General features: G+C 29.3%; 1 protein-coding gene across 2 annotated transcripts in view; it reads right to left on the reverse strand.

Annotated features, from left to right (window-relative positions):
* Window positions 1–13814: 13814 nt before the first annotated feature.
* The window catches only part of LOC132922858 (uncharacterized), a 139805-nt gene continuing 133928 nt past the window's right edge, over window positions 13815–19691 (reverse strand). For both annotated transcript variants that reach the window (XM_060986576.1, XM_060986577.1), the window contains one exon: window positions 13815–16008. In XM_060986576.1, coding sequence (XP_060842559.1) covers window positions 15897–16008 — 112 coding nt within the window. In that variant the 3' untranslated portion in view covers window positions 13815–15896. The remainder of the gene's footprint in view (window positions 16009–19691) is intronic.

The raw sequence follows: 19691 nt of genomic DNA on the forward strand, positions 1-19691 counted from the left end.
AAATCCCGTTCTTCTTTATTCAGATTTTTAGATCAAGTTTTAAATACAAATGTATCAATGCCTTTTTAATACAAAAAATTATATATTGATTTGATTTAATCAACTACAAAGCAATTAGGAACACCGAACAAATACAGATTGGTGATGATCACTAATGTATTTTTACTTGGATTGGCTCAAGATGAAGACGTTTAGTGATTTTCTATAGAGAAATTAAAAATAGTTATGTCTTCGCAATAAAAAAATATCTGAGAGTGAAGTTTGGTTCCTTTTTAGATATTATAATATTTTACTAGTATAATACTATATACGACTACGCAGTATTTAAAATGCTTTAAATTTTAGATGGAGTATTAATAAATTATAACTCGTCTTTATATTATAAAACATTTAAACAAGGACATATTATTATGTGTATGCCAGGTTGGGACTAAAAGTTAAAAAAAAAAAAAATATATGAGCGTCTACCGTTAAAAATGTTTGTTGATCAGAAACATCGTTTAAGTTAATTTTGGATTCTTAGTTAAAATATGAATATATTACTTTAACATAATGATGTCAGTCATTTTTATCATAAGTAATTGTTACAAAAATTAAAAAAGAATTAAAAAATATCGAAATGCATGAATACATTTTTATATTATTATTATTATTATTTTGAAATTTTTTGATGGAATTCGTAAAATTCATAAAATAGGTATTTTTTTAATTATTATGATTAGATTTCAAATACATTGTATAATAGCCCATAATAATTTAAAATTTTAGACAAGTATTGTGAACATTTTCATGAGAACATAATATTACAATAATTTTAGTAATGAAGCTTTGGTGAATTTTATATGTATGCTTACTGTGAGGCTTTGAGGAAGTTTATAATTCTTGATTTTTGTCCCGAATCGAATGCTTTTTTGGGTGAGATGGTGTTAATGTTTGAATTTGTTCAAACGTGTTGGTAGGCGGATTAGGTATTTTATTTTAATACTTACGACATAAAAATTTAATGCAAAATTCTTCATGAGTTGTTTTTTCTGAAATTAAAAAACCAAGTTTGTCTATATGTATTATCATTTTATAAGTGTACAAAGAAGTTTTGATAGATTTTGATAGAAATGGGTAGATCATAAAAAAATTACGATTTTTCATTTTTTTTTAAATTCATAAATATAAATTTAGACACTTGAAACATTCCACTATTTCTAAAATTATCAATTTCTATCCATCATGAATATTTTGTAATTTTAAGCTATATTGACACATTTGAAATTTTTGAATTTTACTTCAATTTTTAGATTATATTAATTAAATAACGCCTTAGAATGCACGCATAGGCAACACAGTGATACGTTATTGCTGTGGCACAAGTCAGATTCCATCTAAATTCCAGGATCCCCACCTATTTTTGGTTAGAAAAAGGATACCGATAAATAACTAATCTCTGAATTTTTCATACACGAATATACTATCTACTATTATACAGTTTAACAGGTACTATGTAATCATTTTGTTCATTATTCTATAATCCATATTATATTAGGCATTAGTGCAATGTATTGACTATAATATTATGGCTATACATTTATTTAACGATAACTTGATTGCACCCATTAATGTCAGTTATTAGTATATATTTTTACTAGTATCTTTTTAAATTACTAATTCATAACAATATTATATTATTATTTTTTATATCATTTTTTCAAATACAGAACTAATTTCTTTTTGTGAATTAATTTATTATACAGTACATAAGAAGCTGAAAAACACAATGGATGGAGTCTTAGAGTGATAAAGATAATAAACATAAGATGTCAGATTATAGGCCTAAAGTCAAATTATTAAATTTTTATGCAATTTCACTATCCGCTTAGACATTTAGTCATAGAACATTTAACATTTTTTTTTTTAAACTAAATGTTCCAGCAAATGTCACCAAATAAAAACATGTAAGAACAAGTAAAAACTAAAAATTAACAAACATTTGTAATTATAATATAATATAACATTTTTATTCATTTTTATACTCGTACTATCACATATAATTAATAAATACTTATAAAATATAGTTATATATTATATTAAATTTTTTGACTTTATGCCTAGGCATTTAGTAAAATGCCTGCAGATTTGACTATATGCCTACGATATATACATTAGAACCATTAGATACATAGATAAATTATACTATTATATTATTTAAAAGGTATTATAGTAAGTATTTAACTGTTAAGCTTTATTAAAATATTTGTTTGAATTTGCAAACGCTCACCTTTAAAATATTTTATTGTCTTATTAAGTAAAATATGCAAATGACCTACTGTTTGTTGTTTTTTTTTAAATGTCAATTAAATATTAATTTGAAATATATTTTATAAGAATCATTTAAAAATATATAAAAGATTATAATTTTATCACTTTAAGTTCAGCTGGCAAAGTATATTTTTATTTTGTTTCCTGGTTCGGTTAAAAATCTAATTTCTGGACTATTTTGGCACAGCCCAATAAATATTTTTAATTACCCGCCGTTTGGTCTGATAGCTTTGACATGCTGGCATTGAATCTGGGCCGTTTAGGTCTTTAATATTTGCATATGCATGAGAAAAATCTTTTGAGATTTTATTTAAAATAGAATATAAAAAAATAGTAGGATACTGATGCCTTTTTTTTGCTTCATTGGTCGTATTTTAACAGTATTCGCTAAAAAAAAATCATATTATAAACAAAATAGTTATCAGGGTGCTTTAGGACAATACGAAAATATAATAAAACATTTAAAAATGTGTACATTAAATATTGATTAAAATTGAATTAATATGATAATGACTGCAAAATAATAGCAAAATAACTGTTCTATTATGTTATTACAAGAAAATCATACCAAAACATGTGGTAAATAGATTAATCGAAAACATAAAATAATTAAATCATGGTTAAAAATCACAATAATATAAAAAATAGTTAAACGTGATTTAATTAGATAAAAGATTAAAAAAATAACAATAACTTAACAACATTTGGTTACTTTTTAGTAGTGTAATTAAGTTTGTGCAAATAAATATAAAATATAATTACACTCAAATATGTTGTAGAATATCTATAGTCGCATAGTAAAATTAAAACGAATAAAGAATTATAAAAATAAAGAATAATGCTGCTACGTTTTTGGCCACCTTGTATCGTATTCTTATAATAAGAATCTTAATGGCCGCTGTAATCATGGTATCATTCACTAACCATCATTTACCGTGTGTTAGGCTGACTTTTAGACATGACACGCAGACAACATAACTGTAAGACCCGGCTTAATGTTTACTTAGTTACTTGTATTGGTATATACCTATATGAAATAATAGTGTTTTATTATATTATAACATATTTCTAACATTTGTTCAACTATTTAAATTTTTTTCAAAATATTTTCTACTTTTAGAAAGTTGATAATATTTATTTATTTGATGATTGGTCACAATGAACAATAAGGTATTCAGATAAAAATAAATAAATTATATAAGATAATCATTAAGATATATAAGTTATTATATTAATATTGGGAGATCTTGTATGGTTTATCTACTGTTACATTATACATGGCTAGTATGCACTATTAAAAACGTATAACAAGTATTAAAAATCATTTTCACTGTACAGATTTTCATTAAAACCAGATGAAAATTACGGATTAAGTTTTGAAAAGATGTCGAATGCTTTATGATTGTGGCGATTAAGGAAAATGACACTTTATATCACTACTGCTTTGATGGAATATCACACTTGATGTGAACAAATAGACGCGATTTTCATAACTGGAAATATAATATAATATTGTCAGAACAGCTGATATAATATATTTTATTTAGTTTATTGTCACATATTTTTTTAAGTTTATAGTTTCTATACTATATACGCATTTATTTTAACAGACATGAATTCTCGCAAAAATGTTTTAATATAATATTATCATCTATTTCACTTGTAATAAAAGCGTTGGAACTGAGTGTTGTGGTGTGATATAGAAATAATTATTTAGTGCAGTTGCGGGAACGTGTCTATACGCATATTGTATTATTTTGATTAATTATTATTAATTATTATTGGATTATGATGGTGAAATGGGATCGTAAACTAATTTGTTTAATATATATATATAATATATATAGAACAAATAGAAAAAAGACAAACGAAACATGGATTTAATTATTTTTGGTGTATTTATTTTATTATCTAACCCAACGTATAAACAATGTCGTAGGTATTCCAATTATTTTTTTTATACAATACATACGCGCATTACATTACACATTTTTTGCAGGGAAAGCAAAACGTCTATTTTTGATGTTCAACATTGATTAAAAAAAAAAAAAAAAAAAAAAAATGAGAATAATGTATAACTACGTATACTTTTAAAATTAGTAAAATACTAAATAACTAGTGCGAAATAGTCTTTAAGAAGTATCGTGAATATCAATGTACAAGATAGAGGTGTCATCATAAAAATATCTTAGTTTTGTCATTACGTCTTTTATTAAAAACACAATTCTTTTTTATTTCCTGAATAATTAATAAACCATTTAAGTAAATGTTCGGACGTCGAGAGTTTTGGACTCATATTTTTGGGTGCTATTTATAATAAAGGTTTGACCGTGTTGAGTCTTCAAGAAAAAATGGTTTTAAATTATTTATTTTTAGTATAATAATTCTTACAAAATAAATTTAATTGAAATCAATATTATAACTCCAAATAATTTCTAGTTACGTTATGGTAATGTCGATGAATAACTTAATTCACTGTACATGTTTCAACTTTGAACATTTGTAGTTATAAAACAATCACGAATGTATAAACAAACAGTTATGGTGATTGAGCACGCGCGGAATACGTCTTATTATATTTATAACTAGTAAGCTCTACCACAAATGTATACAAAAACGGATGAATCCAGTTTTCAAGTAGAAATGAAAAGACAGTAATTATACTTCTGAATTCTGATAAGGCTTAAATATTCCATAAGATAGGAAGGTATAATATGTACAATTATTATTTCATTGATTTATGGTGACGGTTAGTGGAACAGAATTATGCGGAGGAGTCGTTTAACAAATTAAAGTAGCATTGTACGGTAGTCAGGTCAGTCGGTAACCTAACCGTCGACCCGAGGGCGAATTGGACTTATTGAAGTAGTTTGAATTGAAGTGGCTTAACCGTATGACGTTATAAAGTTCAATTACATATATAGTGGGGTAATCACGAGGTTTTGTTGGTATGGCGGCAGCGCCAATGCCGGTGGCCTTCTATACTTGTTACCTCCCGGCTCCCTCCATAAATATTGTCAATCTGTGCAAGTATCAAGATTCAGTACTAAGTAAGTGTGTAGTGTGCACTGTGATTAATGACATTTTGATCGATACATAATGATCACACCAAGATCAAAGATACTAAACTAATTGATATTTTATATAATGAGACAGTAAAAAATGTTATTATTGTTATGAATAAAGTAATCGATACTAAAAATACTGCAATAATTGGTTATAAACATAATTTATCATAACAATTTCAAAAGATGACAGAAAATATATATTTGTTTATAAACTATAAACAAATAAATTAAAAATGTTTCAAGTTTTTTGAAAAAAATGTTCAAAGTAGGTACATTTTACCCCTTGAAAATCTTTTTAAATACGATTAAAAACAATGCAGATATATGATTATACTTATTTTTTTCCTATAAAATATTTATAAGCTGAACGTTGTATATACTTGATATTGTAGTTGATGCTAAATAGTAATAGTATATAATAAACACGATGTGTAGGTTAAATTCAGTACACTTAATGTTTAAGAATTTCATATATTTTGCTCAAACTGTTTTATTTATTTATACATTTTAATGAATTTACCATTTTAACACGAACATTTCGATAAAAGCTAATTACTCGTATCTCATTTATCTGTGGTAACATTTAGTCGTTACTCATTATAAACAGAAGATACGATATAAATATATAATATACTAATTTCACCATTCTAAAATATTACTTATTCACTGATAAGTGATAGCATATTTTAACGTTCCTACCTATTAATAAAATACAATTCCAAATCTCCACAAGATACTGAGAAAATGGGCCTGTGACAAAGTTATGTGAATGGTAAATCTAAACGCTTCATTAAATCATAATTGTGTTATAAAATGTATATTATACATATAATATTATAGTCTCGCGGAATACCAAAAAAAGGGTCACAGTAGTGATACCAAAAAGGTCAATATCGTGCGTGGAGTAAAATTTACGTATAAATGTATAACGTACAAAATAGGACAAAATATTCCTCTCCCAACAAAAAATAAAATAAAATACTATCAGTACTCTTTTTTATAATCATTTCAATTACTATATAAAGTTGAATAAACTAGTTTTTTATTTTTATTATGAGTTATTTCAAATGTATGGACCCTTTGCATTTCTTTTTCTTTATGTGTTTTACATTATTTGAGCGGTTAAGGCTTATTCAGTTTTTTTAGCATAAAAAAATATTCAAAATTGTATATATTATGTTTGTTAGCTCTATAACGATTTGTCGGTTCAAAGCATTCACAATACCTTAAATAAATATTATATTAATTTACTACTTATTATTCACTATGCTTATTTAAAAGTTTGAAGTACAAGGATTTAATTTATTATATATTTTGCCACTTTGGGTTTCTGAAAATGTAAAAATACAATTAATCGAATATTTGAAAGACGTTTTTGCATGGAATTATAATTAATAGTTTAATAGCCTATGGACTATTATTGCTGGATACATCTCATTTTGAATTAAGAAGTTTCATTATTTTAATAAGCAATTATTATTGGATATTGTTTTAAGGGATACCAACTATACAGAACTAAGTAATGCGAAACAACTGTTTGGTATATATTAACATACGAATATAAGATGTTTTATTTATTAAAAAACAATGGATTTTCGACCAGGATAATATATAATTATAAATTATAATAAAGTTTACTAACCCCGTACATAAGGGATTTTTTTAAAATTTAATTTTGCTTACAAATTATAAAGTTTGTTTTTCTAAACACAATGGAAACCATGAGCATAACATAACATGATAATTCTTAATTAAGAGCTAGAGAAAATAAATAAACATGAACAATTTTGAAAAAAGGTCACCTAGTAGTTAGTACCCACTGATAACACATTAACATTGAAGGGAGAGTCCAAACATTTTTGCCAATAGTTAGCATATTAATTAATAATTACAGATGAATTACCTCTTAGTACTATGCTAAAATTAAATTTGTATATTATTGATAATTGATATACCATATAAACAGCTTTAATAATTGAATCATTCTCAATTTATAATAGTATTAGTTTTTCTATACAAGTTAATAAAAAAAATTCACGTTCGGCCACGAAAACATAAGGTACACTTTGTAAATAAAAGGCATATTATAATATTATTACAATGGTATGGTATAATATATTATAAAAAGATAATATCTTAAAATAAATGAAAAATATCATTGTGTACAATAACACACTGTCTTTAATTTTATAAGACATATTGTAGTATGCGTTCATGTATACAAATAAATATAAATCTTTAAAATAAAAAATAGTAAATACAGCCAACGAGGGGGGCATGGCTCCTATGCCCCCCTGGATACGCCACTGAATATAGTTATCACTTATTCCGGACAAATTTCTAATAGTTTTGTACACAATATATTGAATACTATAATATTTTTATTCTAATTTAATGTTTCCATTATTCCACATTGAGTGTTCAATCAATAAGAAATGGTAAGGTTATTGGTATTTTTTTTTTTTTTAATTAATTGGCTTATGAAAAATTCTTTTTGTTAAAAAATTCTTACCTTTATTAAATGTTTGATTAAATCGATAATTTAACCTGAATTTCATATCATTCGTTTTTTTATTATTAATAATCATTAATGCTAAAATACTTATTACGATTTATTTAATGTGGAAATCAAACTATTTGTTTTATTTATGGCTGACATTGATTTAATTTACATTGCTTTCCTATAGACTTTCATAATAAGAAGTGAACATTTTCAAATATTTCAATTAATATTTATAATTATTTTTTATTTTGATAACTATATTATACTTACGTATATATCATACTCGTATATTTTTTAAAACTTTTATTCCTATTTAAACAATCTGTAAATATATATCTTTAGAATGAGTAAAAGTGATGTATCGGATAAAAGGTGACAGTTGAGTTGATTGAAGAATCCATCCAGCGTTGAAACTTCATGGAGTGTGAAGTGGTTTTTGGTTTTTTTTTTTTTTTTTTTTTAATCAGTTAGATGGTTGCGACACCATCTGCGTTTTAGACATTTGTTGGGGTCACATGGTATACAATTTGGGGAATTAAGATAAATGAGTCAAAATCTGCTCGTTGTATATTGACACTTAGACCAAGGAATTGCCCTACAATAACTCTCAATAACCTACCCATTCTACCCACATAAAACGTTCGGTACATAGGCCTCCATATGGATCGTCATCTGATCTGGGCCCATCAACCACTTTTTTGAAAACAACGCATATGCAAGTTTTCGCGGTGAAGGATTTATTTTTGATCTCTTATACTTTACACGCGCTGTTAGATGTATTGCCAAAACAGCTTAAGCGCGAAAAAAATGCGAATTTTTCGATATTTTATTTTATTTGATTGGCCTTTGTCACTTTTTGACGATTTTGACGTAAAAAACTAGTTTAACGTCTTTTATGTGTTTAGATCGTACGGGAAGCTTCCGCAAATGTGCTAGCTTGAATAAGGGACCACCGGAATTTATTTTTATAGCAATAAAATCACGAAAATCGAAATATTTAATACTTAAGGCCGCTAAAAACCACTTTTTTGAAAAAAACGCGTATGTAAATTTTCGCATTGAAGGATTTATATGGCTATAACAATTGTAATACTGCTCAAATTCATATCTAGACCTAAAGTGATTCCTTAGTACTTGTTATACAATTTGTTCAGATTATAATAGAATAACGGAAGACAAATTTAGAAAATATGGTATATCATGCTACCTCTAAAACGCTTTCAAAAATTATTTATATTTATTTTATTTTTCGACATAGTTATGTTATTATAATTTTGAATTTGTTTAATTAATTATATTGCTTAAAATTTGACTAGCAAGTAATGACATTCATGTACTACATAACATATATATTTACAACTCATACCTAGTTTATATACTTATCCTTGCTTTATCCGTCAGTGTTGTATTTAAAATTCACCGCGTTTAATGTAAACGATGTTTTAAGTACTTCTTTAAACATTATATATTACGTATTTAATATTTATAGTGCATGTAGGTCAATCATGAACATATTCATGTAATTCTATTTACAATATACGTACAAACGAATCTTCTGTTAAGTATATATAAATATTATATATTAACGATTATATTAGTTAACATCGTGTACGTATTACATTATTAACTATATAAAAATAAGAAACAATAATTTTTTGTATGAACAAAAAAATTTTATTAACATTTTTAATAAATAATAAAACGTGGCTTACTGACTTACGTAGAAAAATACATTTTAAATTTCATAATAATTAAACAAAGGAAATAATCAGGAGGCTCAACGTGGCACAAAATTTAATATAAAAAAAAAAAAAAACAAAATGTATTAGGAAAAAAATTTGACTGGCTTGAAAAAAAAAATAAAAAAATAGATAAAAATTAATACGTTGTAGGCCAAAATAAAATAAGTAGAAAAAAAATGCTCATTTAAGAAATTAAAAAAGAAAACATGTATAAACCAGAAAAAAGTTGCGAAAGTAGCCAAAAATTGTAGACAAAATGAAAAAAACCCCCAAAAAAAAGACATAGGACAGGATGACACAATAAACGAGCAGTAGGGGATACGAGATGGAGTAGTTGGTGCGAGATATCGCAAGTTGTAGGCCACTGGGTCACCTTTGCGACATTCTCGCGACCGGTCCTGCGGGCAAACGATGAGTATCGCCGGGCGCGTTTGCTCGGGCACGTGATGCGTCGACCATTACGGCCGAAAGCGAGGGTCGGCTGTCTCGGCCGCGAGGACGACGGTTGACGACGACAGAGCTAGCGCGCGATGTCGTGCGCGACGACATTGCATAAGATGGCGATTCTGACGACAGACGGTGGTGACCGAAACACGGGACGAGCAAACAGCGTTATTGGTGTGCTACACGGAACCGGTGCACGGTGGCGAGACTCGGCCGGCTGCATTGCCGCAGGACAAACAAGTGAGTCGGCGAACTGCGCCACAACGCGCCAAAGTCCTGATACTCTCCGCGGATATCCTGCTGCAGGCATCTCGTAGACCGCGTCTCCGTCGGGTGACCGCGGGTCCGGTGCCGCTGACGACCATATTCCTAACTCATTTATAAACTCATCACCCTGTGAATTAAGTTTTCGCCGCCGCCGTCGTTATGAGTGGCCATCGCACCGTCGTCGGTACGGTTGGGGCGGAATCGTTGCCCGCATCGGTACTACTAACCTAACCGCGTCGCCGTCATCCGTCACTCCGCACGCTGCCTAAGCATCCGGACGTCCGCACGACCGCCAGAGGACCGAGAGCGCATCACGGAAACCACGAGATCACGACGACCGCTGCACTCGTCCTGTCCGATGTTTTCGGCTAAGGGGTGGGGGGTAAGTCGTTGGGCTCCGGACGCTATTCGCATCGGATGCAACACGCGGCCAATGCAACGCGCGCGACGTTTCGCCACACCGCCGCGGTAAAACGTCGTCGGCGTGGCGCGCGTTGTAGGGGTGTTGCATCCGGTTCACGTAAACCGACAAGTTCGCCAAAACCGTTTCTTACCTCCATACCCTTAGCCGGCAAGACGTCGTGCGCCGCGATTTCGTCGTCGCCACGCGACCCGTTTTCGTCACCCGCCGCAGCCGTTCCCGTTTCGGGATTATTATCGACGGTCCGCATAAGCGGTTCGGACGGCGGTCTGCACACCGACGACAACGGTTCTTTCATTATTACTTCACTGGTCGCGCTTTCGACCGTCTCGTCTCCTCGCAGGTCTGTATCGCTATCGACAATGATTGTAAGTATATCTACGATGGAAGCAATATCGAGAAAGACGTCGTTTAATAACGCTTTTGTGACGTTCGAGGAGGCCATGTTGTTGTTCAAAATATTGTGTTGAGTACATTCGTCTTGAAAGTTGAATTGAAAATCGAATTATTTGGAATATCGTCGGATACTGTGGCCGATAAGTTCGAAAATCTCCCTGACGACGACTACAGCGTTGTTTATTACTAGCCAGCTATAGTACAGTATACCTATATACGTTAATCAATTCTAATAGGCCGAAATTAGTATTTCTGGACCCGTTTATTTTTCCAAATACTATTATTATTATTTATTGATATACCTATTATTATATTATTATTATCTAATAGTATTGTAATATTTAAACGAAGATTTTGATTCTTATTGTACCCGTTTTAAACTTTTAGGTGGTCTTTTTTATTATTATTTTTTAATATAATATTATATTTCATTCAATTAAACTCTACGGACACATTTTTCCAATACAAATTTGACGACGACGAGCAAATTATGTTATAATTTAATTAATGCTGCTAGTGTATAATATTATGTATATTATATTACCATGGCCCAATCACCCAAACCATTATTTTTACTCAATATATTAAAATAAGATATTCCTAAAATTGAATATATGATTATATTATACGAGTTTTTATAAGAACTATCATAATTGCTTGTTTTTCGAACAGATTATTATATTTATACATAGTAATTCTATACATTAACTAGATCTCGTAATTGTTTATTAATTTCAAGTGATATTTATTATAATCTATGTTTTGATGTTAAAAAATAATACAAATAATAATAATAGTGAACTTGGACTAAAACACTTAAATATTCCATTGATCATCAACTTTCAATCAAGTTCAATTCTGTGATATAAGATACACATACGGAATGAAATACAACAGGGCCAATTTGTTCCAAAAATAACTATCCATTTCACATAATAGATATTATTCTGATATAATAATAATAATTTATTAGTTATATGAAAATAAAATATAATGCATTTTAATAATTTATTGTCCGTGGCAGGAGTGTAAGTTTGAGTTTTATAATTTAAAACATTAACATTATGTTAGAATGTATTGAATAAAGTAAAACATAAGGTCAATTTAATACATTTTTGGCAACTGATGGTTCTCTTATTAAGATGGTATAATAGTACGTTAATAAAATATATCAGAGAAAACTAAGGGGACTTCCCAGACAAAAGTGGCTTGATGTTGTTAGAAAAGACACGGAGAAACTAAGAGTGGATTGGAATGGAAACCTGGATCTGACTTACGCATGACAGATATGGAATAAATCGGTTTTAGGAGCGATGAGCCTGGATGAGTCGTAAAAGCTGAGAAAAAAAATACATAACATTATTATTATTATCGTACGCATAGTGATATCTTGTCGTTCGACTCTGGTCCGCACTCACCACGTCTCCGGATGTGATATTATTGTTTGCGAGGAGCGGCGGACAACACGTGTCGACAGCCAGTCACAACATTAATTGGTATACGGCGAGGCGCCGTCGTGACGGTCCGTCGGCGGCTCATCCGGTACAGTGATGATATCATCATTATGACATTATAATGTTGTACGCGATATTTGACGAGTTTTAAATTAAGACTATTACGAATATTGTGATACATCACTAGCACAGTTCCGTTTAAAGACATGCGTCGCTCTTGTGACGGCGACGCGTGACCGTCGGGTTGATACGATACCATCGCATAATTATGTGAACGCTGTGTGGTCGACGGTCGGCAGTAGATTTGTGCGTGGTGTTAGGAGCGTCGTGAGTTTTAAAAACAAAACTGGCACTTTTGCACGAGTATGGCGTGCATTATATAGGTAAAAAATAAACTTAATGTGATTTTTATTTGGCAGGGGAAAGCGAGCTTCGGGCGAACATCAAAATTAGGTTTGAACGTTCGCTGGAATAACGTGAACAGTGATGCTTTATTCAGAAAAATACTTTTCGAAAAAGCCAATTTTCACCGTCGTAGTTTTCCAGAGAGACATGTTGATTGACATTTCTATGAATTTTAATTTTACGTCATTTGACGGGTTAACATGAGGAGTGTTTTGTACATTTTATAAATAATCGTAAGTTCGGATATTCACGCATAGAGAAAAATAGATGAATTGTATGCGCAGAAATTAGAAAGGAATTTCAAATGTTTTTACTGGAAAATTGCTAGAATAATATTTTTCCGGCCACTTGATAGAATTTTAATTGGTGGGAGAAGGAGTTACTTGTGCATTTTCAAAACTAGGTTTGCATGATCATATGAAAATTGAATCATTTATCAACTATTTATCACGTATACAATTATATCATTGATTTTATTATAATATAGTATTTATCAATAATACTTAAATACAAAAAAAAAAAACATCGTTTTAAAATCAATGCATTCATGATTTCGTTCAAGTTCTCAAAAAGTTACCTTATTAAATACGAAAAACTTAAAAATAACATATTATAGCAGTATGAATATCATTTTGGATTTTGATAATACTGAATATGGAACCATAGTATTTTTTAATTATATTATTCATTTTTTAATCTATGTAATAATGTAAGGAACAATTTTCAAAGATTTAGATCAAGTATTACATTTGAAGTGGCATGTTTTTTAACTTGTACTCGACGTTTTATATAAATAAATAATCGTAAGAGTACTTACACAATTTATTCAATATCTTATACACAGCTGTTTTGTTAAAAAGGCACTAAAGCAGAATATATGTGTGAAAAGTAAAAACAAAATTGTATTTTGTAAAAAATAGCATTTAGTCTAAATCATACAAATTAACAACGTTGCCACCATAAAATTATATTTTATAATGTTTACATAATATTATGTATTCAATATTATACATAAATTCATAGATTCAATAAATTACAAATAAACTTGTCAAATTATTTCTAAACTAATATTATGATTAACGATTCGACACATCAGTAATAATTTGTCAATGTTAAACATTGAAATTGATTTTATATTTTACATATTATTATAATTGCATAATACATATTAATGACTTTTATTTAAATAAGGCATATTATTATACTGAAGTGTCTCCTTAAATTATTATACCAATTATAGTGATACAGGTAACGCGATGTGAATATAGTTTAGGCAGATAATTAATAAAACATGTTAAGTTGGTTAGTTGGTAATAATATAACCAACAATTTATAATAGGTATAAACAAATACCTCCTAATAAAAGTATTGAGCGAAAAAAGTGTCACAAATTAATCTAAAAAGTTATAAATGTATATGCATTATGCTGTCTAATTTAATTTGGTCATACAAAGAAATTTAATTGATTTTATGTATGACGAATTTGAATACATTGAAATTCAAAATCAATTATGAACAGTAGTCGTTTAAAATGAAAATAATACTTCAAAGAAACGCAGCTTTTAATTTGATAAACTCAATTTTTATATTAAAAAATATTTAATATGATTTTAAATATTCCATACAAATACAATGGAAGTTTTTTTTTATTATTGTTGTATTTAATAACTTGCAACTATATCAATTTGAAAATATTATACATTTTATTTTTTGAAAATTAATTATAAGTTCTTAGTTTTATTGACTATTAGTTATTGATTTATACTTTTTATTATTAATCGTTATTCCTTGTAGTATTTTTTAGAAAAATAGTTCAATGTTATATAATTATGTAATAATTGTAATAGGTGATTACTTGTAATAAGACAACGACTGAAAGTTAATATTGCTTGTTAAATTCATTAGAAATAGCTTGCGCAATGTAAACATTTTTTTAAAAATTGCTTTATCTATTTAAATTTATAAACCATATTAAATATCTTTTAAAATAGAAAGTTATGTAAAACAATGAAATATACAAAAATTTGTATAATAATAAATAAATCAAATGACGAAAAAGTATGTAATTTGATTTAATTTCGATTGTTAACTAATATTATAGGGTTTGGTTTAAATGTTAAAAATAATAATTTCTGGAAAATGGGTTCGCTCACTTTCATATTTTGAAATAATTTTCATACAGTAAAAATAGCTCTTCTAAAAATAATACATGTATACATTGTCTTACTCTTAATTGTTAATATAAAATCTGAACATGAAAATTTATTTCGACACAATTTTCGATATAAATCAAAATAACACTTAAACAATTACTGTACACGCGAGTAACTCAGAAAACCCGTTTGCAGTCATGAGTGTCTTCTCGTTTTTAATCTAATTCAGACTTTTTTCTAACATTTTTTTTAAAAATGTAATCTAATTTAATTTATGGGGAATTCGTGTCCACAACGTTTGGGTATATCCGATCGTTTCGCATGACGGTCGTATAATGACGGCGCGCGTTGTCGAAACAATAAAACAGTAGCTAACAAAAAAAAACACGTTAAAAAAGGAAAGAAAAAAAAACGACAAAATTTATTCGTTTTTGTATCGGACGGTCGTTCCGCGGTAGTAATGACGGTGGACACATAATAATAATATTATCACTATATATTACAACCGTCGTCGCCGCGATCGTATCCGGAAAACAGGATTCGGGGGTCGAGTGCCGTCGCCGCGCTAACAGGATCTGACCAACAGGCTGGGACCGGGCGTGAGCCGATGGCCGACGGACGACGACTGCGGGTCGGGCGTGAACGTCGTCATGCTGATGGTCACGGAGCTGCTGGTCGTCGGCCGGGACATCATCTGTGGCTCGGCTGGACGATGGCCCGTGTACAGCTCTTGTCAGTCTGGGTCGTGACGGCAGTCCAGCCAAGCGATCGCGCCCACCGCGAACAGGACGAGAGACGTCAACGTTAAATGAACGATGGCCATCCAAAACAACGTCGGGTTAGAGCTGAAAAATGAACATCGACATTAATATCGTTTATTAATAATATTGTGATCGTGGGGGGCTGAAAACGAGTAAATCGTATGACACATTATTATGTCACTCACGGGGTGGGTCAAGCGGACAAAAACGGTATCTATGCCGAAAAAAAACACGATATCGATAAATTCTGTATTGTTAAAAAATATTTCATATTAATTATTACTAAATTAAAATTAGTAAAATATTGCGCGAAAGGCGTGGTGCGCACGATTTTTTATTGTTCGCAAATAATTTGTAAATATCTACTGCTTTTGTGTTTGAAACAGCTTTTGAATTACCAAAATATTATAATGCTCGATGAGTATAGCTACATATTATTTTTGTTAAATCATAAATTAGAATATAGTGGCTATACAACTTCAAAAGTAGATTTATTTATTTTATAATTATTATTATATGTTTCTACTTTTCTATTGTTTGATATTTTTATTCCATCCCTTTCGACTTTATACCGTTTATGCGTTCCTAATTTATTTAAAATGTTTAAGCGTCAAAATTTTGGGTATCATTTCGGTACATTTGGTTTGTGAGTTAAATTACTTTCATAACTGCATTAATTATTATTTACTTTATATTATTGTTGAGCCAAAATTGTTTTAATAGGTATTGTTATTTTAAATATTACTGATATTATTAATAATAGGTATAAAAAACCGGTTTAAAATGTTTAAATTATTGTACTGATATGTAACTACTATGGCTTAAGCGGAAAAGATTTTTAAAATAGTATAGGTTGTCGGCTGGTAGGTACTTTTACAAGGTTTTATCCTGAGACGTATATTCAATGGTATTACGCGTATTAAATGAGTGAGGCGATTAATGTAAAACAGCGGAAATATTAAATTTTAGAAAATGGTAAAATTAAATTTGATGCTCTTTTTATACCTTGCAGTCAATGGATTCGTTTATAAATTGTTTAAAGAAAAACACCGACATATAATGACATTATAAAAAAAAGCGTGAATGATTTGAAACGGAAACGTTTGCGATTTTATGGGTATAATATCAAACGTTGTTCAAAGAGATGATAAAGTATATTAGACTTATACGAATACAAATTGATAGAAAATATAAATAAAATCATTCTATATATTCCAGATATTAATATATATTTGTCAGCGATTGACTAAGTTTCAGCCTTTAACACTTTCATAATATTATACGTGTAGTGTTATTGAAAAATGTTAACGTCAAAAAAAAAAACTTGAACATCCGTATAAGTATTTGTGTGAATGAAATATTGCAACATAAAAAAAAATGTATATTTATGTGTATACCAACACGCACCCGCACAAACAAAACGCTTATAGTTACGGAAGTGCAGATAAATCAGAAAAATCATGTATAGAGCGATATTTTAATTAACACTTGGTGGACAAAATTAAAATTTTAAAACGAATATAAAATTACAGGATGGTATATAATCAAATAGCAAAATCAAAATAAATAAATAAATGTCATCTTTTTTTTTTACTATAGGTATTTAAACTTCTACTGTTTATTTTATATCGACAATGTTATTATACACATATATCTTGTTATTTATTATTATAAATATGTGTAAATAATTTTATTTTGAAAGTATATTTATTTTTATTTACATAACAAAATATTACAATTATTAAAATTAAATTTATATATAGTTAGTATTTAGTTTACAACATGCAAGAGGACGCCACCAATCTATAGGCTATAAGTTTTTGTAAAAACCATTTGACCTCAAAAAGGAACTATTATTCAAGCTTCAGTATAGTTAAAAACCAAATGCATATACGATAAACAAAAAAATATTGGTTGTATCGTTGTAAAGATTTTATATATTTTTTTATCATTTACACTAAACAGTTATTAATATCTGAAAATCAGTTATTATTATTATGTTTTTCGAGTTTAAGTAAGTTAATTTTTTTTAGCGATATAAAACAAATTAAAACTACGAAACAGAAAATAGTATATTATGTATCGTTTATTAATTAGTTTCTTATTTATGACTGTCCACCCTCCTATAATGCAAATTTTGAAAAAATATTTTGCAAGTATTTATTTTATTATTAAAAAAAAGTTTTTTTGCGATCGACCGAATTAACTCAGGTGTTTAAATTGTTTTCTGAATACTGACCATAAATAATAATTTAAACTATAATAATGTATATCAGTGTGTGCGTGCGTACAAATTATTGCACAGGCCACTGACCCATCTAATATCTTCCACACAAATGATTGGCGTTACGGAGATGATGTCGCGGCGTTCAGTGAATCGATAAAGTATAGTATGTGATAAGTTTCGATCTTAATGGTTCATAATTAATGTTTAAAAATTTCATAAACTATAAAATTGTGAACTTTTATTAATATCAACATTTTGGTTTTATTATTTTTTTTAATCGGTTTCATTTTACTTTTGTCGTTTTAGTGACTGCTTTCTTTAATATCATAAAAGTATTTAAACATTTTTATATCGATATAATATTATATAAAGTTTAAATGATACACCAACATAAAAATAATAATTTTAAAATCAAACGTATCGCGTGAAATATTCATTTACTATTTGGACACGAAAAATTATTCACAATGCGAACGAACAGTCGTCAAAAACAACAATCGTGTTTGCCTGCGAACGGGCACAACGGTAGTTAGCCGCAACGACGACTATGTGAGGCTGTTCTATGACAGAACAGTCGTTGCGGCTCGGGAACAGCACCTGAATGCTGCACAGACCGCGAACGGGCCGTCGTCGTAGCGCCCTGTCGTATTGACAACGCTTTGTAATGATGTCGTGTTATTGCGGCCATTAATGCGGCCGCTGACCGTCCACGCGGTTTGACAATTCCACGATGTCACATTTGGTCGGCCAGCGGAGCGGCCATCGCGTAGTCTGGCGACGGCCGCCTTTCGCACGTCATCTCGCCGCCGCTGACGTACTAAATTCGTTGCGAGTGGATTTATAGGGGCGGACTGGCAGATCGGAAGATCATCTGGAAATTTCCCGATGAACCGATCGAAAAATTGAATCATGGGGCCGGTTCGGGCCGGGCAGTTTGGTTGTATATAAGTAACTCAATATGATATTTATATTATAATAATAGTTTTTCAATTTTTGGTCTATTTTAAATCTATAAAATATAACATAAATAATACGATAACAATTATACCTAAAATCGTATTTTGCTGTTCTGAGAATCAGTGTATTTATATAAATAAGAGATGATAGCCAATAACGCCATCCAGCAGCCGTATGTGTTTCTATCACTAATTGTTGTTTATATACGATAGTTCAATTTAATATTAAAATTGTATATAATAGAATAGGTAATAGTTAACTTGTAATTCTTATAAATTATGATTGGTATACAATTATCAGTATAAATTGGTTAAATGGTTTATATAATATAATAGAAAAGATAGTTTAAGAGGCCTATTAGCTATTTGTATCCCACAACGTTGTCTCCACGAATACAATTTTCCTGGATAATGTATTGAAATCTAATTTTTCTCAATTAATTTTGTTTAATTGTTACGCTTTTGTAAGAACACGTTATATTTTATACTTTTCTATAGTACTCAAATAAAAATGTTGATAAAAATTGACAAAAAACAATAATAAAAGGGCAAAATTTATGGGATATTGGGTTTAAAATCTACAG

Source organism: Rhopalosiphum padi, chromosome 2, assembly GCF_020882245.1.
Source record: "Rhopalosiphum padi isolate XX-2018 chromosome 2, ASM2088224v1, whole genome shotgun sequence".
Lineage (NCBI taxonomy): Eukaryota > Metazoa > Arthropoda > Insecta > Hemiptera > Aphididae > Rhopalosiphum > Rhopalosiphum padi.